Source organism: Carassius gibelio, chromosome A19, assembly GCF_023724105.1.
Source record: "Carassius gibelio isolate Cgi1373 ecotype wild population from Czech Republic chromosome A19, carGib1.2-hapl.c, whole genome shotgun sequence".
Taxonomy (NCBI): Eukaryota; Metazoa; Chordata; class Actinopteri; order Cypriniformes; family Cyprinidae; genus Carassius; species Carassius gibelio.
Window position 1 is genome coordinate 8981647 of NC_068389.1, and position 26618 is coordinate 9008264.

Here is a 26618-nt window from a genome sequence, read left to right on the forward strand (position 1 = left end):
AAATAAAGTAATTCAGGTTAAAACAACTTGAAGTTTAGTAAATGACAATTTTCTTTGTTTTTCTTTTTTGGGTGAACCCTTTACGAAAATGTAGATATTTGCATTGGAAAACAGCTTCAAATTTTAGAGAACATAATTTGACATTATTTTCCCTTCAGTTTTATTCCGTGAATTTTCTATAATTGGTATTTAAAATGTCTTTATAAAGTGTTGAATTTATCTCCATAAAACCACCAGAAACCCTGTTTTTGGACATAGCCATTCTTTATTATTTTGCTGAATACTGTTTTGAATCCTGAAAAATGTTCAGTGCTAGCATATTGGCCATTAGCAACTTTGCTTAAAGGATTATTTCACCAAAAAATTAAAATTAGGCCATGTTTTACTCATTCTCAAGGCACCCTATGTGTATACGATTTTCTTCTTTCAGACGAATCTGATCTGAGTTGAATTAAAAATTGTCCTGGCTCTTCCAAGTTATTTAATGGCAGTAGACAGGTGTGTTTTTTTCTCAGCAGTCCAAAAAAGCCTAATTTTGTGAATTTACTTCGTGATTGGCGTATTGTTGTCTCTCCTCCGCTCTTCCATGTTGGTCACTTATCATCGGTGCATGCATGACCCCTATGTCCTATTTTCATCCACCCGGAATGGCTCTCACGAAAATGAGAGAAAGGTGTTTGAATATGTATATTTTTTTACAAAAACACATGGATTCACTACAGGAGGCCCTCATTCACCTCTCAGAGCCATGTGAGGTACTTTTTATTATGAATTGATGCACATTATTTGACTACTTTTGGACTGTTGGAAAAAACACCCACCTATTGCCATAAATATTTTTTTATATAACCCGACTGGATTTGTCTGAAAGAAGAAAGTCAGGGTGAGTAAAACATACATGGGTTAACCAACCCTTTAAGAGTCATGATTTACTCTGAACATGCAGTGCTACAGACTATTATTTAAAAGGAATACCTATTTACACCAATATATTTTCTGATCATTGTAAAAATGATGTGACAGATTAGAAAGTTAAAAGTGGATTAAGAAAAAAAACCTGAGTATGTTGTATTGGTTTGTCACATTTTATGTCATTCAGAAATCATGTAGAATACCAGTGAAGAAAATAATTTCCCCCCATTTTTAGCATAGTTGGTTCTGAGGGTGTATTTTACACTTATCTTCCAATGGGATTTGAAACTCTTTGTGTTCAGCAAAACAAAGAAATGTGTACAGGCTTTTAACAGTTTAATACAGGAAGTTATTTTGAATGTTTCTAAACGAAACCGTTGAGGAGCACCATTTACAGTTTACTTTCATTTTTGGTTAAATGTTTCAAAATATCTTCCACTTGAAGGTGAATTACAATTTGCATTTATTGGTAGCTGTGCTTTTAACAAAACACACAACTTTAATAGTGTATGTACATATGTGTGTTCATTTGTTATAAATGTATTAAGTAATGTAATATTGTTTTTATTTCCCAGCCATCCAGTGACATTAAGGATGCTGAGAAAGAAATTGAAGAGGGCATTCTGATTGTAACTGAAGAACAGCAATGTGATGTGCTTCCCAAGGAATAACCAACATTGGTCTCATTTGGACATCCTGTCATCACTGACATCTCCCATGTCCCCAAGGCATTTGGACTCCTAATGGGTCTGTATGCAGTGAACATCCACTACCTCCAGCGCATTAAATACACCATTGAGGTTCTGCAAAAACTTGTGAAGATCAGCTGCTCCCACCATGTACTCGCTACCGCGGCAGGAACTGTAGGTGTTGGCGAGTGGGGGATGTCCAGCGCTCTCTCCACCCTCAACATCACAAATAATGTGTCCTTAAGCAAGGCACAACTTCTCCCCGGGCGCTGCAGCATAAATTTTTTTTTTATAAGGAAATTTAGGTTCTTTTGTGCCTTTCACTACATTTTAGAATGTACACTAAAGTTTATCATGTCATGACTTGGAATATGCATGTTCTCATGTTGTTTCCCCTCTCATTTTCTTAAACAGTATGTAGACATTTTCAGTATGTTGCATTATGATGGGGGACGAGTTTGGAAACTTTCAAGATCTTTCTGATGTTAACACCTCTGTCTGGTCATGTTGTGCTATGAAATTTAGAATCTGACTGTTTAGATCTTTGTGCTTCCATGTGCATTCATTCCATTTATATCTTATTATACAGAAGTACAGTACACACATTTTTTGTAACTAATTGTGATATTATATACATATATCTTGGTTTCTCATTTTGACCATGACTTGCATTATCGTGAGGGGAGTGCATGTGAACTTGTGCAGGGTTAATATGCAGAGTTCAACCTTCTGATTTTCATATTGAGTTATGAAATTAAAAACAATCCCTGTGGTTTTGATCTGATGAATTGAAATGCAACTATTTGTTTCTCAATCCCATGCCAATGTTATTTATTATACATCACACTTTCAAGTGTCGGTTCAGATCTTTAGACGTGTGTTTGTATTTTGCATTTTTAGTTTTGTTTATCAATTATCAGTTGATGTGTTGACAGGAAATTGCTTGTTCAATCTAAATGTGAATGAAAGTGTTGTCTCTATCATTAAATAAATTACGTAGCCGGAACTGCTTCTCTCTGTTTATGTCTATGAAGAATCACAAAGTTACTGGGTTACTCCGCCGCGGTATCCCCGAAGCATTAAAACATTAAAAAAAGTGTTTCGCCATCTTTATTTAAACATTTAAGGCAGTGGGGTAACATTTGTTTATGATTATTGATCGAAGTAAAAAAAAAAAAAAAAAATCCCTGTTGACACAACATGATTTAGTTGACTGGACTAGAAAATAATAGTCAAGTCAACTTAAAGAAATTTGTTACCTGGACTAACTCCACTCTAATTTGAAGTTGTTTCAACAAGAAATTTTTAGTCAAGATAACAAAAAATTTTTAGGCAGCTGGGTAACTAAATATTTTTAGTTGACTCAACAAATTCTTTTTTACAATGTACTTGGCTTCTGGAGATTCAATGGTCAGCTTAGCATTCAGCTATCACCTAGGGCATGCAACTGTCATGAACTCTGTCCATATGGTGTGTGCAGCCATTGAAAAGGTGATGATGGAGAGGTTCCTACCCATGCCAACACAAGACACTTGGAAAGAGGTGGCCCAAGGATTCTGTGAAAAATTGAATTTCCCAAATTGTTTGGGAGCAATAGACGGCAAACATATAATAATACAAGCACCACCACTGTCTGGAAGTCAGTTCTTCAATTACAAGAAGACCTTCTCCATAGTGCTTTTGGCACTTGTGGATGCTGACTACAGGTTCCAATTCATTCAAGTAGGGGACTTCGGAAGAACCTGCAATGGTGGTGTGCCAGTTCGGATTTGGGGAGGGGAATGGATACCAACACATTGCATGTGCCACCCAGTACCTCTCTACCTGGTGCTGCCCACCTGGGTGATGTGCCATTCGTCATGGTTGGTGACGCAGCTTTCCAACTCAAACCATTCTTGATGAGACCTTCCCCCAGAGCAAACCTCAGTTACAAAAAGAGGATTTTCAACTACAGACTTTCAAGAGCAAGGATGGTGGTTGAAAATGCTTTTGGCATTCTGTCCTCCAGGTGGAGAATATTTCTTAACAGAATCAACCTGCAACCAAAAAATGTTGACACACTTGTGATGGCTGCATGCATCCTTCACAATTTCCTGCTTGTCCCCAGCAAAAACCAGAGATTGCTGGATGAGGCAGAGCAGGTGGGGAGACACATGGCACCAGTAAGAAACATGGGAGGAAACAGGGCGTCAACAGAGGCCTGTAATGTGAGGGAGGTCTTCTGCACCTACTTTACCTCTCCTTAAGGCAGTGTGTCATGGCAGAACAGGATGGTGTGATCAAAAAGCATGACTTCAAAGCTTATTGAAGTATCATGCTAGGATTGTAAAAAGCTGAAAAGTGATTATGATCTTAAAAGACAAGTATGCTGTATTGGTAAAAAGCTGTTTCGGCCAAGAAAAAAAAATAAAGTTTTTGTTTGAGAACTTTGGTGTGTTAAACTATATTTGTCCCATTGTCATTAATATACATACTGGCTTCAACTTGGACCACTAAATAAATAGACTGCTATTGTTATGCAAGTATGAGGGTTAGATTATTTAGTGTACAGGTCATTTCAAGAGTGATAAACAAAGTTATAGAACATATTTAATAGAGATCAGGGGAAATTCCAAATACAGTGGGGATCGAAAGTTTGGGCACCCTTTGCAGAATCTGTGAAAATATGAGTGATTTTCAAAAAATAAGAGAGATCATACTAAATGCATGTTATATTTTATTTAGTACTGTCCTGAGTAAGATATTGTACATAAAATATATTAACATTTAGTCCACAAGACAAAAAAAATGCTGAAATTATTAAAATAACCCCATTCAAAAGTTTGGGAACCCTTGGTTCTTAGTACTGTGTTCTGTTACCTGACGATCCTCGACTGTCTTTCTGTTTTGTGATGGTTGTGCATGAGTCCCTTGTTTGTTCTGATCTGAACAGTTAAACTGAGCAGCGTTCTTCAGAAAAATCTTTAAGGTCCTGCAGATTCTTCAGTTTTCCAGCATCTTTGCATATTTGAACCCTTTCCAGAAGTGACTTTATGATTTTGAGATGCATCTTTTCACACTAAGGACAATTGAGGGACTCAAACACAACCATTTAAAAAGGTTCAAATATTCACTGATGCTCCAGAAGGAAACAAGATGCATTAAGAGCTGGGGGGTGAAAACTTTTGAACATGATGAAGATGGCCAAATTTGTCTTATTTTGTTGAAATATAATTTTTTTCCATTTAGTTCTGCCCTTCGTAAGCAACAGAAGATACTTGTATGTTTCCCGGTACACAAATTAAGTACAATTTACCTTGATCTTCAAATTCCAAAAGTTTTCACCCCCCAGCTCTTAATGCATCTGGTTTCCATTTGGAGCATCAGTGAATGTTTGAATCTTTTTAAATGGTTGTGTTTGAGTCCCTCAAATGTCCTCAGTCTGAAAAGATGTATCTCAAAGTTCAGATCAGAACAAACAAACGCTTAGCGATGTTCCTGAGATGGAAAAAACAGGAACGAACCACAGATTTTACATGACTGCTAAAACACATAGATTTATCCAAAATTACACCCAATTTCCTGCCTAATCCTAGGAATAATGTTATCTGGTGCAAAAATCAGCACCTCAGTTTTGTCTGGATTTAGTTGCAGAAAATTATCTGCCATCCAATTTTTAATGGAGGCTAAGCAATTGTGCAACAAGGACAGTTTGTCCAACCTATCAGGGCTAAAAGATAAATATAATTGAATATCATCAGCATAACAATGGTATGATATTTCTCCAAAACTACCAATAATCTTCCCAAGAGGAAGCATATACAGGCTGAACAGCAGAGGGCCAAGCACAGAACCCTGGGGCACACCACAAGACAAAGGAGCAGAGTCTGACACATATGTTCCTACGGACACAGAGAAACTCCTGTCTGAAAGATAGGAGGAAAACCAATCCAGAGCTGATCCAGTAATGCCCACAGTTGTTTTCAGTCTATCAATCATAGTGCAGTGATCCACGGTATCAAACGCCGCACTAAGATCTAATAGAACCAGCACAGAGCATTTACCCCCATCAGCAGCCATCAAAATATAATTTGAAACCCTAAGGAGGGCCGTCTCAGTTGAATGATTTTTACGAAAACTAGACTGAAACTTATCAAGGATATTATGGGAATCCAAAACATTATTTAGCTGCTTCGCAACAACCTTTTCTAAAATTTTAGAGAGAAAGGGCAACTTAGAAATAGGCCTGTAGTTTTTAAATGAAGCTATAATCAAGATGCAGCTTTTTCAAGATAGGCTGAACAACAGCATGCTTAAAGCAGCTAGGAACCTGGCCCAACTGAAGAGATAGGTTTAAAATTGAAACCAAACATGGGCCCAGATGATTTATGGACTTTAAAAGTAAAGTAGTAGGTAAAATATCAACAGGGCTTTGAGATGGTCTCATCGAGCCCACTAATTCAATGATGTCATTCAGGGTAATAGGGCAGAAAGAGTCCAATATTGAAGGTCTGTGATCTTTAACTATATGATGGTTAGCTGATGGAACCAAGCCTGCCCTGACAGCTCTAACCTTGTCCATAAAATGAAACAAAAAGCGATTGCAGTCAACATTTGCAAACACAGGGACAATACATGCAGCAGGAGAAACAATGTTGTTAATAGTTTCAAAGAGAGCTTTTGGATTCTTTTTACAGGCAGAAATCAGATTAGTAAAATAAGAGGCTCTAGCCTCTTTAATCATTTTGTGTAAGTCCCTATAGAGCTCTTTAAGATACAATCGGTGAACTTGTAGCTGAGTCGCTTTCCATAAGCGCTCAGTTCTCCGACAAACATGCCTTAAGCTACGAATGGCGTCATTAATCCACGGTGATGTATTGACAGATGAAATTTCTCTAGTTTTAAAAGGTGCCACTTTGTCCAACAACACAGTACAGTGATCATTAAAAGCCTGTGCACAAGCGTCTACATCTTTCGAAATAAGAACCAGGCTTGAGTCGAATGCAGCTGAAAATTTCTCAACAGTACACTGGGTAATCAAACGTGAACAGGACTCTCGTTTAGCAGGGAGAGGATCCTCATCACACACAAGATCAAAAAAGATGCAATTGTGATCACTTATAAGAACATTCAATACAGACATTATTAATATTTACACCATAAGAAAAGACCAGATCAAGCGTATGTCCCTTGTTGTGCGTAGGGCCAACTACATGCTGAGTGAAGTTAAAAGATTCAGTAATATTTACAAATTCAGAAGCATTTGTACAAGTATCATTATCCACATGGATATTAAAATCGCCAACAATAATCACTCTATCCAGCTTAATAATAGATGATAAGAAGTCAGAAAAATCAATGAGAAAAGAGGCCGCTGGCCCAGGTGGTCAGTACACTAGAATACAATAAAATGAGTTTGAGCGACCCACCTTAATCATCTGTAATTCAAAAGAAGAGTATGTGTCAGCGCTCACTGACTAGCAGATAAAACGTCTTTTAAAAACCACAGCAAGACCTCCACCCCGACCTGTGAGTCTTGGCGTGCTGATAAAATTACAGTCCATAGGACAGAGTTCATTTAAGTAATAGTATTCCATATTCCGTTGCCAAGTCTCCGTAAGCAACATAAAATCCATGCTTTTGGAGGTAAATAAATCGCAGAGCAGAAGAGACTTGTTTGCAATTGAACAAGCATTTATCAGACCCATCCTGAGCGGTGCAGGAACACCTGAAGCAGAGAAAGAGGCTCATGGCAGCGACCTCAGATTTACCAAACACACACCACGACCAGAGGTAGAGTTTCTCTGGTACACCAGAACCAGAGCCATGGGGACATCAGGGAAGACAGAATAAAGACATGAAGGTCTGTGGTTGAAGTCCAAGATCCCCAGTTTAAAGAGTTTTTTCAATTGAATCTATCTCCCTGCCCTTCTTCCTCGCTTTCTCCGCCGTCTATCTGTAGGTCGTATTAGGCTCTCTTCATGCCACGTACGGACAGCATTTTCAGTCGGATGTGTGAACGGGGCTGCAAACTTGTCAATACCACTCCAGATATATCCGTCCCCGCACTCCACCATGGAAGATCGGATTAATAGCAATGTTTGGCGATCATACACCCATGCAGTAGACACAACTTTTGTTGACAAACTTAGTAGCAGTATGGCGCAGAAAACAAACAAAATGAATCGGGATGAACAACAAGCCACAGAGGCAAAGCCAAACACAGGCGCCATCTTGACAGGAAGTGAGCAGCGATGTAGCAGGGCAACACAGAGGCAAAGAGAGCAACCGCAGGCACACATGGGCCAATCAGAAAAAGGTTCCAGAAGAAGTAGACCACCTAAGACATTGATTGTCCTTGTCAGGCAGAAATGAACAAAGTGACTGATGATAATCCACCACATTCCACGCTATAGATGTAGTGGAAGTGCCCACACTCACATCTGCAGGACATCAGTGTCACATTTCAGTTCCCTTTCAATACTCCACTTGTACTGCATCGCTAGATTCTATGGGAAAAATGCCTTTCTTGCAGTGAAATAAAACAAACCAACGGTGAATCAGAGCTATTGCACAAGCCTATAGCAATGCAGCCCACCAGAACCCACCAACATGGGTGGGTCCATCTGGCTATACAAGCAGGCATTCTGGCATAGGATCCTCAGATTTCTTCTCCTTCAGCAACAACGATCATCTCTTTGCTGATCCACAAAACTTGAAGCCGCTCGTCATTGATACGCCTCACAACAGAATGAAGCAGACTCGGCGTCATCGAAGCTCTAAGCACATCCCCTGCCAATTTTCCTAGTGACGTTTTTCCGAATGTCGCCCTACCAGTGCGGCTCATGCAGGAAACCCTCCATGATGCAGAAGGGCAGTGAGTGCCACACGCTCACCTAGACGGAATGCTCTCACTGAGAGCATGAGTCTCGATCTTCCCCACTTGCAATCCGCCTTCTTCAAAGAAGACAGCCCCGCTCTCCCATTTCTTCTCTCTCAGCAATCTTGGAGAGAGAAACAGTGGAGTCAGGGAGCTAAGCAACTCATTCTGAGTGATCTTATGTTAGCACAAAACTCGCATGTTTGCTCTCCACCATGTTTTACAAGTGAGGATCATTACATCGAGTGGCTGAATCCTTCTAGGCAGATCATAATAGAAATCTTTAAACAATGATTCTGTATCGCTGACTGGCTGCTGTCACTGAGAAAGAAGTCTGCCCTTGTTTTGAATAAAGGACTCCCTTCTTCATAAAAGGGTGCTCTGAATCTACCGCTCTCATCTTTCTCCCCTCCCAGTAACGGCGAATTCTCTGGGCTTAGCGATCAGACTTGAGCGATTTCACACCTGCACAGCCCCCGTGTTCTTCACTCTCCATGCAGCTTTTTCACCTGGACTACTTTGATTATGTTTTCTTACCTTTCTGGACATGGACAAGTATACCATACATGCATTTTTAATGGAGGGACTGAGAGCTCTCTGACTAAATCTAAAATATCTTAAACTGTGTTCCGATGATGAATGGAGGTCTTACAGGTTTGGAACGATATGAGGGTGAGTCATTGATGACATAATTTAAATTTTTCCGTGAACTAACCCTTTAACAACTATCTATATATAAAAAAAAAAGCTCTAACCAGCGTAAGCTGTTTGGGGGCTTAGGCTGGTCTCCCAAGCTGGTGGACCCTTTTTGTTTAGCAGGCCAGCCTGCCTTAGCTGGTTTTTAGCTATTTTTATACTGAATAAACTGATTTTAGCTAGATTAGCATAGAAACATACCAAAACATGCTAGCAGCTTGCTAATCATGCTAACAAAATGCGAGTAGCTTGCTAATCATGCTAAACAAGGCTAACCCTGTGATAGTAACATGCTAATTATAATAAAACATGTTAGCAACATCCTAGTCCCAATAGAAACAGCTTATCTGTTTTTCGGATAGAGCATATTGCCTTGAAAACATTGAAATTTAATCTTCGAATATTTTAACTTTCAAATTACTTTAAACTGAAAACTTTCAGACTGCAAGCTTTTAAAACTTTTTATAGCTTTCTAGCTAGGTTTTTTCATTTTAAAGTTGGTCTACAAACTTTTTAATCTACTTCAAATCTTTTAACAATATGAAGGGCTGATTTAAATGTGAAGAAATAGTCTATCTTGGAATAAACTAAGTGAGGGGTCAAATAACATGTACAGGTGCATCTCAATAATTTAGAATGTCATGGAAAAGTTAATTTAAGTAATTCAACTCAAATTGTGAAACTTGTGTATTAAATAAATTCAATGCACACACACTGAAGTAGTTTAAGTCTTTGGTTCTTTTAATTGTGATGATTTTGGCTCACATTTAACAAAAACCCAACAATTCACCATCTAAACAAATTAGAATACTTCAGAAAACCAATAAAAAAAAAAAAAATTGAAATGTTGGCCTTCTGGAAAGTATGTTCATTTAAGGTACATGTACTCAATACTTGACAAGGGCTATTTTGCTTTAATTACGGTCTCAATTTGTATACTCTTTACCTTTAGTGTTTAACTCCCTCCAGACAACAATTAGGCCTAACTCTTTTATAAGTTTCCACACCACTGAAGCCTGTCAGGTTACTTTCTTCATTCTTTTTGTGCTAGTCAGGTCCAATTTAAGCTGGACATGGATATTTGTGTCTCCTCTATGTCAGTTAAGTCAAGTCACCTTTATTTATATAGCGCTTTAAACAAAACAGTTTGTGCCAAAGCAACTGAACAACATCAATTAGGAAAACAGCGTGTCAATAATGCACAATGACAGTTAAAGGCAGTCCATCATTGAATTCAGTGATGTCATCATCCAGTTCAGTTCACTTTAATTAGTATCTGTGTAATCATTTGCCATCAAGTCAATCAATCAATCAATCAATCACCTTTATTTATATAGTGCTTTAAACAAAATACATTGCGTCAAAGCACTGAACAACATTCATTTGGAAAACAGTGTCTCAATAATGCAAAATGATAGTTAAGGCAGTTCATCATTGAATTCAGTGATGTCATCTCTGTTCAGTTAAATAGTGTCTGTGCATTTATTTGCAATCAAGTCAACGATATCGCTGTAGATGAAGTGACCCCAACTAAGCAAGCCAGAGGCGACAGCGGCAAGGAACCGAAACTCCATCAGATTTAAACTGCAAGAGTGTGTCTGCCTCCCGAACAATGTTAGGTAAGTTATTCCAGAGTTTAGGTGCCAAATAGGAAAAGGATCTGCCACCCGCAGTTGATTTTGATATTCTAGGTATTATCAAATTGCCTGAGTTTTGAGAACATAGCGGACGTAGAGGAGTATAATGTAAAAGGAGCTCATTCAAATACTGAGGTGCTAAACCATTCAGGGCTTTATAAGTAATAAGCAATATTTTAAAATCTATACGATGTTTGATAGGGAGCCAGTGCAGCGATGACAGGACCGGGCTAATATGGTCATACTTCCTGGTTCTAGTAAGAACTCTTGCTGCTGCATTTTGGACTAGCTGTAGTTTGTTTACTAAGTGTGCAGAACAACCACCCAATAAAGCATTACAATAGTCTAACCTTGAGGTCATAAATGCATGGATTAACATTTCTGCATTTGACATTGAGAGCATAGGCCGTAATTTAGATATTTTTGAGATGGAAAAATGCAGTTTTACAAATGCTAGAAACGTGGCTTTCTAAGGAAAGATTGCAATCAAGTAGCACACCTAGGTTCCTAACTGATGACGAAGAATTGACAGTGCAACCATCAAGTCTTAGACAGTGTTCAAGGTTATTACAAGCAGAGTTTTTAGGCCCTATAATTAACACCTCTGTTTTTTCTGAATTTAGCAGTAAGAAATTACTCGTCATCCAATTTTTCGACTATGCATTCCATTAGTTTTTCAAATTGGTGTGTTTCACCGGGCTGCGAGGAAATATAGAGCTGAGTATCATCAGCATAACAGTGAAAGCTAACACCATGTTTCCTGATGATATCTCCCAAGGGTAACATATAAAGCATGAAGAGTAGCGGCCCTAGTACTGAGCCTTGAGGTACTCCATACTGCACTTGTGATCGATATGAAACATCTTCATTCACTGCTACGAACTGATGGAGGTCATATAAGTACGATTTAAACCATGCTAATGCACTTCCACTGATGCCAACAAAGTGTTCAAGTCTATGCAAAAGAATGCTGTGGTCAATTGTGTCAAACGCAGCACTAAGATCCAATAAAACTGATAGAGAGATACACCCACGATCAGATAATTAGAGCAGATAATTTGTAACTCTAAGGAGAGCAGTCTCAGTACTATGATACGGTCTAAATCCTGACTGGAAATCCTCACATATACCATTTTTCTCTAAGAAGGAATATAATTGTGAGGATACCACCTTTTCTAGTATCATGGACAGAAAAGGGAGATTCGAGATTGGTCTATAATTAACAAGTTCTTTGGGGTCAAGTTGTGGTTTTTTTATGAGAGGCTTAATAACATCCAGTTTGAAGGTTTTGGGGACATATCCTAATGACAATGAGGAATTAATAATAGTCAGAAGAGGACCTATGACTTCTGGAAGCACCTCTTTTAGGAGCTTAGATGGTATAGGGTCTAACATACATGTTGTTGGTTTAGATGATTTAACAAGTTTATACAATTCTTCCTCTCCTATAGTAGAGAATGAGTGGAACTGTTCCTCAGGGGGTCTATAGTGCACTGTCTGATGTGATACTGTAGCTGACGGCTGAATGGTTGCAATTTTATCTCTAATAGTATCGATTTTAGAAGTAAAGTAGTTCATAAATTCATTACTGTTGTGGTGTTGGGAAATGTCAACACTTGTCGAGGCTTTATTTTCCGTTATTTTAGCCACTGTATTGAATAAATACCTGGGGTTATGTTTGTTTTCTTCTAAAAGAGAAGAAAAGTAATCAGATCTATCAGTTTTTAATGCTTTTCTGTAGGATATGCTACTTTCCCGCCAAGCAATACGAAATACCTCTAGTTTTGTTTTCCTCCAGCTGCGCTCCATTTTTCTGGCTGCTCTCTTTAGGGTGCGAGTATGCTCATTATACCATGGTGTCAAACTGTTTTCCTCAACCTTCCTTAAGCGTAAAGGAGCAACTGTATTTAAAGTGCTAGACAAGAGAGAGTCCATAGTTTCTGTTACATCATCAAGTTGTTCTGAGCTTTTGGATATGCTAAGGAATTTGGATACATCAGGAAGATAACTTAAAAAGCAGTCTTTTGTGGTAGAAGTGATGGTTCTTCGATACTTGTAACAAGAAGTAGAATTTACAATTTTGGCTATATGAAGTTTGCACAGAACTAAATAATGATCTGAGATATCATCACTTGGCTGAATAATTTCAACACTATCAACATCAATTCCATGTGACAGTATTAAATCTAGAGTATGATTTCGACAATGAGTAGGTCCTGAAACATGTTGTCTAACCCCAATAGAGTTCAGAATGTCTATAAATGCTGATCCCAATGCATCTTTTTCATTATGACATGGATATTAAAATCACCAACTATTAAAACTTTATCTGCAGCCAGAACTAACTCGGATGTAAAATCACCAAACTCTTTAATAAAGTCTGTATGGTGCCCTGGTGGCCTGTATACAGTAGCCAGTACAAATAAATAATACAAGTCAATAATATCACTGTAAATGAAGTGTCCCCAACTAAGCAAGCCAGAGAGAAACTAAGACTAATAAAGACTAATATTTGTGTAGATGCCATTCTTCTAACGTTGTAGTAAGTACATTGTGTGTTATGGGAAGTGTTTCCAGTTCCGGTTTACCTAATGCAGCCTAAAATCCTTTAACGGATTTGGATATTAGAACTGTATTAGTGTGTTGTGTGTGTAAGCCAGGTTCAAGAGATGGGTCTTTAATCTAGATTTAAACTTCAAGAGTGTGTCTGCCTCCCGAACAATGTTAGGTAGGATATTATTCCAGAGTTTAGGTGCTAAATAGGAAAAGGATCTGCCGTCCGCAGTTCATTTATATTCTAGGTTTTATCAAACTGCCAGAGTTTTGAGAACAGTTTTAGCATCTCCATCTTGATCTCATTCATTTTTCTGCCTTTGTCGTTCACAGTCTTCATTAACACAAAATAGGAATATTGCACATAACATTTGTGAACAAGCACTGTTTCCATCCAACGAGTCAAAGATAACAAAATCGACACTTCCTGATAAACTGGCATTATGCATTACTAAGAAAAGCAGGAGAAGCAACTGAATATAATAATTTTCCTACATAATAAATTACTTGCATCTCGGAACGAGCAGAAGAAACAGAAGAAACTTCCTCCAATTAATGCTGTTTCCTCTTGACACTTTGTGGTAAAAAAATTGAGGAAATGCTTTTTACCACAAACTTTCAAGAGGAAACAGAACATTATTTGGAGGAAGTTTTGTATAGTTTGTTTTGTTTTCATGTAATAAGGTTATGAGCATCATTAGAACATAAGTGGTGACCCACACTGGTCCAGTCTTGCATGGTTACTTTGCAGCATGATGTGGTGTGCTCTCACAGAAAATCTCAATGAGCCACAGCATGCTGATGTCATGGGTCAGATAAACTGCAAGCTCAGACCCACAGCTCTCTCGCCACCACATGCAAAACCCCTGCAATATAGCTGAAATGTGCCTATGGAAAGAATGTACATGGCACAATAGTAATACCATGGTTTTAAAACAATACCGTAATATTTTTTCTGAGGTATCCAGATGACTATGATAGCTTTGCATTCTAGCCACACTGTAGAAAAAATAAATAAAGTCCCAGCCAAAACCAGTCTATGCAGTTTAGATAGTTTAGCTGGTTTAAACTGCACAGATCTGGATTGAGATAGTCTAGCAGGTCTCCCAGCCTGACCAAGATGAATTTAGCTGGTGTGTCAACTGTTCTCCCAGCCTGACTAGCTAAAGAAATGGTCAAACCTGCTCTAAAATCAGCCTGCTAAACCTGCTATAGCGAGGCTGGAAGACCTGCTAAAACCAACCAACAACCTTTGGCAATAGAGATGCCATGTTTGAACACAGTCCTGGTCACTCCACTTGGACTGCGTTTTTATTATTTATTACTTACAGCTAGAGGTGGTAAAAAATATCATATCACAGTTCATTATTTTATTACGATTCTTTGTCGTGTTGGTTTTACCATTTTGCCAGTTGTCTGAGCAGTACAGCTAAAATAATTTCCCTAATTTAAAAACAAAGCATTACAATTTAACAAATTATAAAATTACAAAAGACAATACATTTAGGCCAAAGTGGCGAAAATAAAACATGTGTTATTATTTTATCTTTGTTAGTAAAAAATGAGAACAAAGATACACATTATAACTACAAATAATATACAAATAAAACAAACAGTGCTTTATTTTTCAGGTACAGTAGGTGTTTTTAGCAGTAGCATTCAAGAAGTTAATTGAATTAACAAAATGCTAAATAAACTATATACGTCAATTATATAATTATAGCAAATTAATTCTTCAGTCAAGAGCAGTGATGGATTCTTTTCTCTTTGTGTTTTGTTTGTTTGTTTGTTTGTTAATATTAAATAGAAAGATCACCCAAAATTGAACACTCTGTCATCGTTTACTTACTCTCAATTTGTTTTAAACCTGAATGAGTTTCTTTCTTCTGTTGAATATATAAGTTATATTGAAGAATGTAAGACAGTTGCTGGTCCCCACTGACATTAAGGTATTTTTCCCTCGCTATCAAAGTCAGTGAGGACCAGCTACTGTTTTAATTCAGAAATTACGAAATAATTTTGTAGAAAATGCCAAATGCATAGAAAAATACTATTTGAAAATTAACTGCAAATACATGTTCATAAAATCTGGATGTATAAGTTAATTGTTTTAGCAGTTATGTGAAGCGCTTTGGGGTTGTTTTAAAAGATTCAATGAAATGTATATTTGTGTTTGACCATCAGAGAGCAGTGTTGTACTCTAGTAAACCTTCATCATTTACTCATAACTACATACAGTCATGGCCAAAAGTTTTAGCAGGGACATACATTTTGTGTTTTGCGAAGTTTGCTGCTTCAGTATTTGTAGATTATTTTTCCACATGTTTCTACGGTATACTGAAAAACAATGATAAGCATATAAGTTGTAAAAGGCTTTTATTGCAAATAATAAGAAATAAATGAGAATCAGTATTTACAGTGTTGACCCTTGTTCTTCATAATATCTGCAGTTCGCTCTGGCATGCTGGATATTAGCTTCTAGGTCAAATCCTGACTGATGGCGAACCATTCTTGTCTTTTTCTTGGAGTTGAAGACACTTTGTGGGCTTCTGTTTGTCCACTCATCTTCTGAAGACTGACCACAGGTTCTCGGTGTTTGAGATCCGGGGAGTTGCCTGGCCACAGAGCCAAAATATCAATGTAATGATCTTCGAGCCACTTCTTTATCACTCTTGCTTTGTGCCATGGTGCTCCATCATGCTGGAAAATGCACGGATCATCAGCCACGGAGCCAATGGAGAGAAAATGGACATCATTTGAAGAGACAATGGCTCTGAGTTCATCTCCTCGTAGCTTCCATCATCCTTCCCCTTATCAGATCTTTTGCTCTTGCTCAGATTTAAGCCATCACTTCAGAAATCTGGCAAGCACGAGACTTGCAAATATGATTCGGCAATCTTAGGCGACATTTAGGAGCAGTACATGAAGAAATGCTTGGAGGACGCTGACAAACTTCTTCATGTAAGCATGAATGATCCATCATTCATAACTGCCATCAAAGCTCAAGAAACCCACCTCCAGCATCTGAATGGTACCACCTGTGCAGAGGATCTGTCAGTCAGAAACTTCAGAGAGCTGAGCTGCGTCTTGGATGTCTTTTACGAAGATACATCAAACACGTCCAAATGAACCAATTACGGTAAGAACAACATCCACTGACTCACATTTTGTTTGATTATTATTAAGTTTTGTGGTAGATCATTTTTACAGTGTGCCATTTCAAAAATAAAATTGTCACTAATTGCATTCCTAAATGTTTTCTCTGTTTTACAGCAAGACGCTTGATGGAAATTTCAAGGTGACCAGAAATGTAATGGGATGGACTGAAGTTCATTCTCAGCTTTGCAAATTCAACTGCTTTAAACAGAGTGTGTACAAAATCTGGGATGCCATGCAAGCCTCCACTGATGATACAAGCAGCCCATTTATACCAACAAGTCAGTAAGAATTTGACAAAATGGCCTTAAATCATTGATAATGAGTCTAACACTAGTTTGTCATGTGGTAACAATGTTCACAACATTTATAATATAACATGTTAATAATAATATAAAACTTAATAATTGAATCCTTTTCTGTTTTTTCCTCCCTACAGGTGAATGCTGTGCATGATCTACATCTGACGGTGCATCTCATGTGTGCAAAAGAGCGTATCACTGCCTCTGCTCACTGTGACACCTGTGCAGTTCAGCTTGTGTCGGTCTCCTCCTCGGCAACTGCACACTGCACCCAGAAGAGCCAGTCCAGTGCAAATCAACAGCATCCTCAATCAATCATCATCCTTAAATCAACCTGAAAGCTCTGCAAAGGCAACAAAGAACATACTGTACCAGACACTTTCACAAAGATCAGTCGGATTCGAAATTGATGGCCAATTTCGACAAGTAATGTGTAGAATAATGACCTGTAAATGAGCCCAAGAACAGAATATTAACATGTCACAAGAAAAGCATATATATATATATATATATATATATATATATATATATATATATATATATATATTACTAATTACATCATATGAAAGCTGAATAATTAGTACAATATTTGGTCAAGATACAACTATTTGAAAATCTGGAATTTGAGGTGAAAAAATTTTTTTATCAGAAAATATAAATATAAATATATATATATATATATGACAATTGCCTTTAAATTTGTCCAAATGAATTCCTAAGCAACATATATTACTAATGATAATACATTTTTATTATATATATATATATATTTTTTTTTAATACGTCATGGAACATGATTTTTACTTAATATCCTACGGATTTTTGACCCATACAATGCATTGATGGCTATTGCTAAAAAAATATCCATGTATCTTATTACTGGTTTTGTGGTCCAGGGTCACATATAATTAGATCCGATCTTTTTGGATATCAGTTTATTAATTTACAGATAAGGTAAATTTGTTTCAGTGTAACCTTTGATAACAGGCAACAATTTTGTTGAGAAATCCTGAAGGAATGAAAATAGAACTGGAAATACTAACCATTTAGAAATTCAATTATGGGATCAAACCCAAATCCTTTTTTATGTGATAATTCACCCAAAAATGAAACTTGTGCCATCATATACTTATTTTGATGCTGTTTCAAACCTCTGTGACAAAATAGATTTTGAAGGAATCTTTTTTTCTGAGACATTTTTTCTAAATTTCTTCTTTTTTTTTCCACAAAAGTCATTCAAACTGGTTTGGATAGAGGTGAGTAAATGACAGAATCTTAAAGGAACACTCCACCGTTTTTTGAAATAGGGCTTATTCACATTATTTCCTACATTTAGATAGGTGGGCAAATGCATTTTTGTGTCAGTGCATGCATTGTTTTAGTTTGACTGGGTCGGCGTTAGCTTAGCTTAGCACAATGAATGGAATCCTTTGTTGCCAGCTAGCATGGCCTGAGTAAAAGTGATCAAAAAAATAAAAAACCCCACCTAATTACTTCTTGTGGCCTGCGTATTCACAACGAGTACAAATAGCGATCCAGATTAACACTAGGTGATTTCTTAGGCAGATATTGACTTGGGACTATATTATGGGGAAGCACAGGCGAAGCACTGCTGCTTAGGCGAAGCACTGCTACTTCGGCGCAGAGATATCACGCAACACATGAAATCCCACGACTTCCGTCAACATACCGGCGTGAATAGTAGCTGCCTGGCTATTTTCCTTACAGTACACGAATGGCGATGAACATGGCTGATTTTGAGAGAGACGAAGAGGGTGACTTCTCAGACAGTCAAGAACCAGAACCATACCTATTTGAACCAGAGTTTACAGAAGACGAGCTGCATGCTTTGGAAATAGAACGACAGGAGGAGGCAGGGCCGCGGGAAGTAATTTTGAACAGGGGGTGCTGTGAATTTTTTTTTTTTTTACAAAAAACCTATGAGCCTATAGGCCTATTTAAAATACATTTTAAAAATATATACATTGAGATTTACTACTTTATTGTCATATACACTTCAGTGCACAGCCAGCCAGGGTCTGAAACACACAGACATCAGTTCTCAGATATGCGCAATGCGCTATTAATCTGAAGCAGAAGCAGAATCAGAAATAATAGTTTAAATAATAGTTTAATAATCGAAAAAAACGAAATAATTACTTTCATTACAATTTCAGATAGCCTATACATACATGCAACTCATTTATATACAACAAATAATATTACAACAAAATATAATATTGATCAAACTTCACAATAACGCTAAAACAATGCAATCGATTTGGTCAGCTGGCTTGAGTCACTGCACGTTTATGTCACACGCAACTCTATTAACTCCAAAATCTTTTTACGCACACCACAAGGAAATAATCTCTGACTATTTAAGCAATTTGTTTATTGAACAGTTCTCCACATCCAGTACGCAAAGAACACACGCACAGTATAAAGCTTTCTGTCTCCATCTCCAACCTTTTTACACAAACCACAAGGAATCTCCGACTATTTAATAGGGCTGGGTAAAAAAATAGATTTTTCGATTAATCGTTTTTTAAAATGTGGTCGATTCAAAATCGATTCTCAAAGGCCATGAATCGATTTTTTTTCCGTATTTATTTCCGCATAAATTGAACGTAAGATTAGCGTTAATCTAATTACAAATCTTCTCCACTAGATGTCACTCTCTTATGTGGCTTGTGCGATGTTACCAACGAACCTATCATTCATTCATTCAGTTTAAAGCAGTGGTTCCATTTTCTGCAATGTGCGTCAGGTCATGCTCCCGTTCGCGTCTTACAGACTGCATCTTAAAGCCTCTTATACTTTCTGCGTCCTCGAGTCCGCTATGGACCGCTATGCAGGCTTGATGTAAACATCGCCATCGGAGAGTGTGTACCGAGTCTGAGCAGACAACCGCGCGGACAGGTGCGCGTGGTCAGTTGTCTTCAAAAGCACAATTGCACATGTTCAGGCAGTGTGAAGAATCCCATTGCCAATCGAACCAATCGGGCCGGGCTCGGGCTTGTGCGGTAAATGAGCGGTCATGTACTAATGTGTTTCGATTAGCGCGAGAAAGATGCGAAAATGTATGCTGAGTAGTTGAAACGGAGGCTTGCTTCTGACGATTACGTTTTGGTAGCACCAGCAACTAAAGCAAAGTCTGAGGTTTGGAAAAGTTTTGACCTTGTTTATAATGAGAATAATGAGTGAATAATGACGCACCATCAGTGAGCACAGGAGCGCGCTGAAGACATCTACAGTGGATTCAATCATTTTTCTCCACATAAACACTTAGGCCTTACCTAATCTTGGTGAGTAAATGTTTTTCAAATAATAACTAAATATTACTTGAGTCTTAAATGCATAATGTAGACAGAGTAGGCTATATAAGCTAATGTTGGCATTATTATTTTATTATGTCAGCTGCTATGGCGAAGCAAATCCGGCAGAGCCTTTATCTTAATTCATTTCGTTATTGCCAAATACCCATCTTAATTTATAATTTATCTTAATTAGATTTTTTAAGAAAGACTTGTTTTTATTGGTGCGTTGGCCTATTTATATGCTAAATGAGCCTATACCTTAGGGCTATTTATAGAGTGCTGAGATGTTACGATGTTACAGAGGACTTATTTTATTTCTTTGTTCAAACTTCCAAGTGGCCTATTACGTTAGTCATGTATAAATTATGTTAAACTATGTATAAATGACTCATTCCTGACAAAAGGCAAAAGAGCTGTGTGCTGCGTACATTTGAATAATGTCGGGTTGTAAATGGGTTCGGGCTTTTAAAAAGCTGTCAATCAAAATGTACGTGTTGGCTCGGGACATGTCGGGCTTAACTTTTAAGGCCCGATTACAGCTCTAATAGAAAATCGAATCGAAAATCGAAATCGAATCGAGAATCGAAATAGAATCGATTTGAGAGCTTGTGAATCGAAATCGAATCGATCTGGAACATCTGAATCGATACCCAGCCCTACTATTTAAACGTTATTTAACAGTTCTCCACAACCATTACACAAAGAACACACGAACGAAATAATACTCTCCATCTCCATCCCCACCACCTTAAAAAAATACTATAGTGTACTACTTACAATTGCTTGGCTAGTCAAAGCTGATCCCACACTTGTTGCCAAAAAAAAAAAAATGTTACAAGCGCGTTACAAATATTTTAATAGGCCTACATTTTTTTTAATCTCCCTCTCGTCACTAGGGGGTGCTGCAGCACCCCCAGCACCCCCACTTCCCGCGGCCATGGGAGGAGGAGGTTGCGTTCGCTCAACAGCCTGAGGACGTGAGGATGAGAGCCAACATGAACTGGTGGTGTGAATGTGGGGGAATATGCCAATCTATGCCGACGGAAATAGAGTGTCTGTGCTGTAGAGAGTGGGACATGTTTTTGCCATTGATGACCAGGCTCAACACGTCAGATCAAGATGAGCGTGCCCGAAGTTGTGTGTGTCACATCTACAGAGGATTTCACGGCGCTGATCCATTCTGCAGTACTCGATTTTTTTTTCCGGTGTGACAAAGTGAACTGGAAAAAACGCCCCACGCCGAATGGACCAAATGGACAGCTGTCCACAGAGTAAGTGATTATTTTAATCATGACGCATGTATAGATCGACCCATATTATACCTGTATTCACATAGAGTTGATGTTTTCATGTGTTGCGTGATTCTCTGCGCCGAAGTAGCAGTGATTCGCCTGTGCTTCCCCATAATATAGTCCCAAGTCAATATATGCCTAGGAAATCGCCTAGTGTTAATCTGGATCGCTATTTGTACTCGTTGTGAATACGCAGGCCACAAGAAGTAATTAGGTGGGTTTTTTTTATTTTTTTGATCACTTTTACTCAGGCCATGCTAGCTGGCAACAAAGGATTCCATTCATTGTGCTAAGCTAAGCTAACGCCGACCCAGTCAAACTAAAACAATGCATGCACTGACACAAAAATGCATTTGCCCACCTATCTAAATGTAGGTAATAATGTCAATAAGCCCTATTTCAAAAAACGGTGGAGTGTTCCTTTAATTTTTGGGTAAACTATCCCTTTAAGAATCAAATAATGATTATTTTTTATTGTAAGATGGTTTACAATTTATTTTAGATTCTTAGAGGACTCTTTTTTGATCCTACTGTAATTGATTCAAAATTTTGACACTTAAAAAAAAAAAACACAGAGATGTTGATTTTTTTGTCTCGAGTAAGACAGTTTGACATTCACGTTACATGATTTGAAAAATTTTACAGCGCACCGCAACAAAATAAATAATCATTCATGTTTTCATAACCACTGGCCAAATTCAAAAACAAAACTAAACTTAAATCATCTTTCGGAGCAAGGGGGCAGCTTGCATACTTTGCGTATAGGGAGCATCAGCTCTGCTACTAAACAATTTTCGTAAAGTGCATTAACGAATTTGATGTAGTTTTTGCAAAAATGGACATTAGGCTACATTTCCACAATACTGCAGAGGATTATGAACAAACTTGGTATGTTTTATAACAAGCATGACCTGAGGGCATATGAGTCGTTTCAGCCTAGTGCCACCTACTGGTCAAAATATATAGACATTTGACATGTCTGCTTATAATTTATAAATGGCTTGGTCAATAATCATAATAATGGTCTCATTACATTCAGAACTGCATACTGAATTATTTTCCTATGTTCCTTTCTTGTCATCACCCATGTTGAGTATTGTATTAAAATGCTGTATCAACAAATGTCTCCAACCCTACTCCAATAGTCAAAACCAGCTCAGTTTTACCATCTTGCTCTCTTAAATGTTTGAAAGCATGTTGTAAGCAGAAATGTGTCAAACAAAGGAAATCCATATTATTAATTATTTACACAACATAAACTATAACACTGTTTTCAGAGATGAGAAAATGATTTATTTTTTTTCAGAAAGATCATTTAAAATGCTACAGTATTTTATCAAAACATTTCTGTATGTACTGGGGGGGGGGTGCATTTTAACAAGTAGAACCAAGAACTAAGAGAATAAGTTAGCAGCCATTTTCCTATGTCTATTGGGAACTCCAGCTAAAGTTTGAGCAGTAGCTGCAGCTCTAGTGTGACGTGAATTATTTCCCGAACCCGTCACAACAGAACTTGCCACTTGACTGAATTGGTCAAAACATAGTTCCACTGCACTGAATTGGTCAAAACATAGTTCCACTTGACTGAATTGCCCTTCTTCAGTGGGTTCAGTGATTTTCTTTTCATCACAGTTGGGATGAAAATACCTGTAGTACATAATTTTCATTAGTATTCCAATGGCGTACAAACCCAGTAGTGTCGGAATCACCATATACGGGTTTAAGGATCTCCAGCAGCCTGCATACTCAAACACCCTCCAGCACCAGAAGCCCAGCAGCATCATTGTGTCTAAAGCCATGAAGCTATAATAGAGAATTGACTTAAATTTTATGCTTCCTGTTGATATATTAAACCAGCAGAAGTACCAGATGAGTCCAACAGAAGCTCTGTAGAGCCATTCCCAACCAGAATGTTCCATGTAATTTGTTTTCTGGCTCCAGGCGGCTAAAACCAGCAGCATCCACAGGGACAGGAAGTGAGCTATGATGTAGCATGGCAATACACTGCAGAAGAGTGCCAGAGCAGTTACACGGGGAATGATCAGCAACAAGTTCCACAGGAAGTAGACACCGGTGGAGATCCAACTCATCTTGCGTTTTTTGGGAAGAAAGGCACGCATGTTGCGGTGGTACATAGCAACGCTACTGGAAATTGCAGCAGCTGATGTGAGGATTTTTAAACCTGGAACAAAAAAAACATTGCATGTTATTAAACAATATCACATGATGCATTAGTGCTGGTCTTCAGAATAGTCACAGCTAGTGATGGGTGCTTTCAAAACACTGCTCTGTGAAGCTTGGAAACCTTTGAATCATTTGAAATGAATCATTTGTTTTGAACCAGTGATTCAGAGGGCGAAAACTGCCAAAATAATTTCTCTAAGTATTTTGGCATAACTGTTTTGAAAGGTTTTGAGATTTCAATGGTTTGCCGCTAGGGGCGATCTCCATGAACCTCTGAACCAGTGTTTATTTTTTTTATATGATAGTAGATCATTTTATTTGTTGTAATTTTTTTTAGTTGTAATTATTAATCTTGTTGATCTGATTAAACAAGCTCTCCATAAAACAAACAAAACAAGCCCTACAAATAGTTATTAAAATAATAGATCTGCTATGCTTCTGCATCACAACAAGAATGAAAAGAAACCAGTCAGCTGCGCTGTGTGAATAATTTTGTGATTACATCAGACTGAGTTGGAACCTTTTGGTCTGCGCTATCTAGAGTTTCATGACTTCGTAAAAAATAATATTATAAAGACACTTTATATTTAATGGCATTATATGATTTGTTAATTGCATTTAAGAGATTGCACTTTCAATAAAACTTTGCAACTGGTTAAAATGGATATGTTTGAGCTGAGTTTTGGTGTGGTGTTTCAGGTGCTAAATGATTGAATGAATTTCCCAGTATGAGTTCTTTCTTACTTTATTTGGTTTAGAGACACATAAGAATTATGATCTGAAAAATAATTAGGTAGGTGCTCTGGATTTGAGACAGACCTGTCATAAGCTCCAGCTCTCCTCTCTGTAGGATTATAGACATCATGAGTGTGAGTTGTGGGGCACTTTCAGAGAATGTCTCAAAAAGACGAAGCATCTGAAGATCATGGCTCAGGTACACAGCTATACCCTCTGTGAAACTATTAGTGTGCTGAAGAAAATGTGTTGTGGAGATCTCTATCACTCCAGCATACCTGTGAACACAAGGTAACTGCTTTAACTCAAACAACACTTAATACAGCAAAATAATATTATAAACAACAGTGAGGCCACAGTTTATTAAGATGTGTAAATAGTTTGAGTCCTGTTTCAGTTCTCAATCACATTTGTGTGAACAATGTTTTTAAGTGCTCTATTTTATTGAGCATTAGTCTTGTAAAACAGAAGTATACTTAATTGTAGCTACTGAATGTGCACTTGCAATGTATAATACTTCAAACCTTAAAAGTTAACCATATTTCAAAGCAATATAAAGATATACTCAAGTCATAATTAATTGGGTCAAAAAGCACTCTAGTTCAATTAATTGCATTTACAGTTTTTCTCAGTCACATTTTTTGAAGCAGGATTAACATTCTCTAAACTGAGAGTGAAATTGCCACAACAGTTTACACCACAAAAAAAGAGAAGTCACTGACTTTTTGAGACAGGTAGGATTCAGCTTACAGCACTTCTCATTTATTTTTCTCATTTATTCTCATATATTTTACTCATTTATGGTATCTGTAAACAGTGATTCAGAGTCACACACCTCTGACTGTAATTCAATTATGTGTAAGAGTTCAATGCTGCAAGCAAATCGATGTAAACAGAGACCAATAGATTACTAGAAATATATATATATATATATATATATATATATATATATATATATATATATATATATATATATATATATATATATATAGTTTTTTTTTTAAGTAATGCCTCGTAAATAATCGTGATTGTGTTATATATGTTAACTGAAAATTCACCATTGCTCATTCATTTTTACACACTCTTTTCTTTTCCATTTACACCACCACCACCACACATTCAGAAAATTGTCTGAAAACATGGCATTCACTTAAGTATATTCTTTTGAAGTATATTATTTCAGTAATATGCAGTCTTTTTGTAAAAGTATGCTAAAGTGTACTTTCTCACAACAGTATTCAAGGACAATTGAGTAGTAAATCTGTCACAAACCTGAGGTAGACTCCAAGCTGTAGGAAGTGGAATGGTTTGATCAATGAATGCCGGGCTGTAAACTTCTCCACCTTAGTCTCAATCTTCTCCAGTAACTCAGAGTACCAGAGCCAGCTAAACACCTGTAACAACACTGAAGAGCCCAGCAGCAGAAAGATCATCACTGCCATATACACATAGGACCCATCCTGATAGAATGACACAACAGTCCAAATGTCCAGCGCTATATCCAGCAGGAACAATAACAGTCCTAACAAAGTAAACAGATACTCCAATAAAGTGTAATGAAAAGGGAAGCTCTCCTCCATCATACCAAGTGAGAGAAAACTCACAGTATAATAATAAAAAAAAAAAAAAAAAAAAAAAAAAACCTTTAAAAAACCTCCCGGGTCTATCCCGAAACAGAAAGTAATCTTTGGGCTCATTCATAAACTCCTTCTTTAAATAAGTCGTGTCAGAATGTAGTCATGTCACAAACATGTGACTAGACCAGACTGGTTCAAAGTAGGATATGCTCACTTCTCTAGGGATGGGAACCCGAAAACCGGTTCTTATGCAGAACCGGTTTTGTTCTTTTGAAAAGAACCGGAACCGTGAGCAATTTCTAAGTTTCAGTCCTGAAAACGGTTCTTGTGCAACACGTGACCAAGCGCTGTGAGCAGCCTTGCGCCGCTGTTCTGAGTATTCTGCATTTCGGGGGCGTGGCCAAGATGGCGACCGAGACGCACACGTTTTGTGTCCTGAGAAAGTAATTTTCTTTTTGCGCCATGTGAACAACTGTAACTAAAATTGTTTACGCTTGTACAGTGTGAATTTCTAAAACGCTGCGAGGGAGTAGTCTTATGCTTCGAGTTTTTTTGTTGTTGTTGTTTGTATTTGATATATCATTTAAACGATGGCAGAGAAGAGACCTGTAAAGAGCAAAGATAAAATGGCAGCTGGGCGAGTAAAAGATTCGCTTGAACACATGGAAGTGCACTTATATGCACGTAAGAATGATGCAGGTACCTA

General features: G+C 37.6%; 1 protein-coding gene across 8 annotated transcripts in view; it reads right to left on the reverse strand.

Annotated features, from left to right (window-relative positions):
• The window catches only part of LOC127935538 (XK-related protein 8-like), a 95602-nt gene extending 69465 nt beyond the window's left edge, over positions 1 to 26137 (reverse strand). The window contains exons 1-3 of one of the 8 annotated variants that reach the window (XM_052533502.1): positions 25608 to 26135; positions 24420 to 24613; positions 23064 to 23598 (exon numbers count right to left, since the gene is read on the reverse strand). In XM_052533502.1, coding sequence (XP_052389462.1) covers positions 23064 to 23598; positions 24420 to 24613; positions 25608 to 26032 — 1154 coding nt within the window. In that variant the 5' untranslated portion in view covers positions 26033 to 26135. Of the gene's footprint in view, positions 1 to 21917; positions 23599 to 24419; positions 24614 to 25607 lie in introns of those variants that run through there. The other 7 variants (XM_052533497.1, XM_052533503.1, XM_052533499.1 and 4 more) reach the window with 7 other exon arrangements.
• Positions 26138 to 26618: the final 481 nt, after the last annotated feature.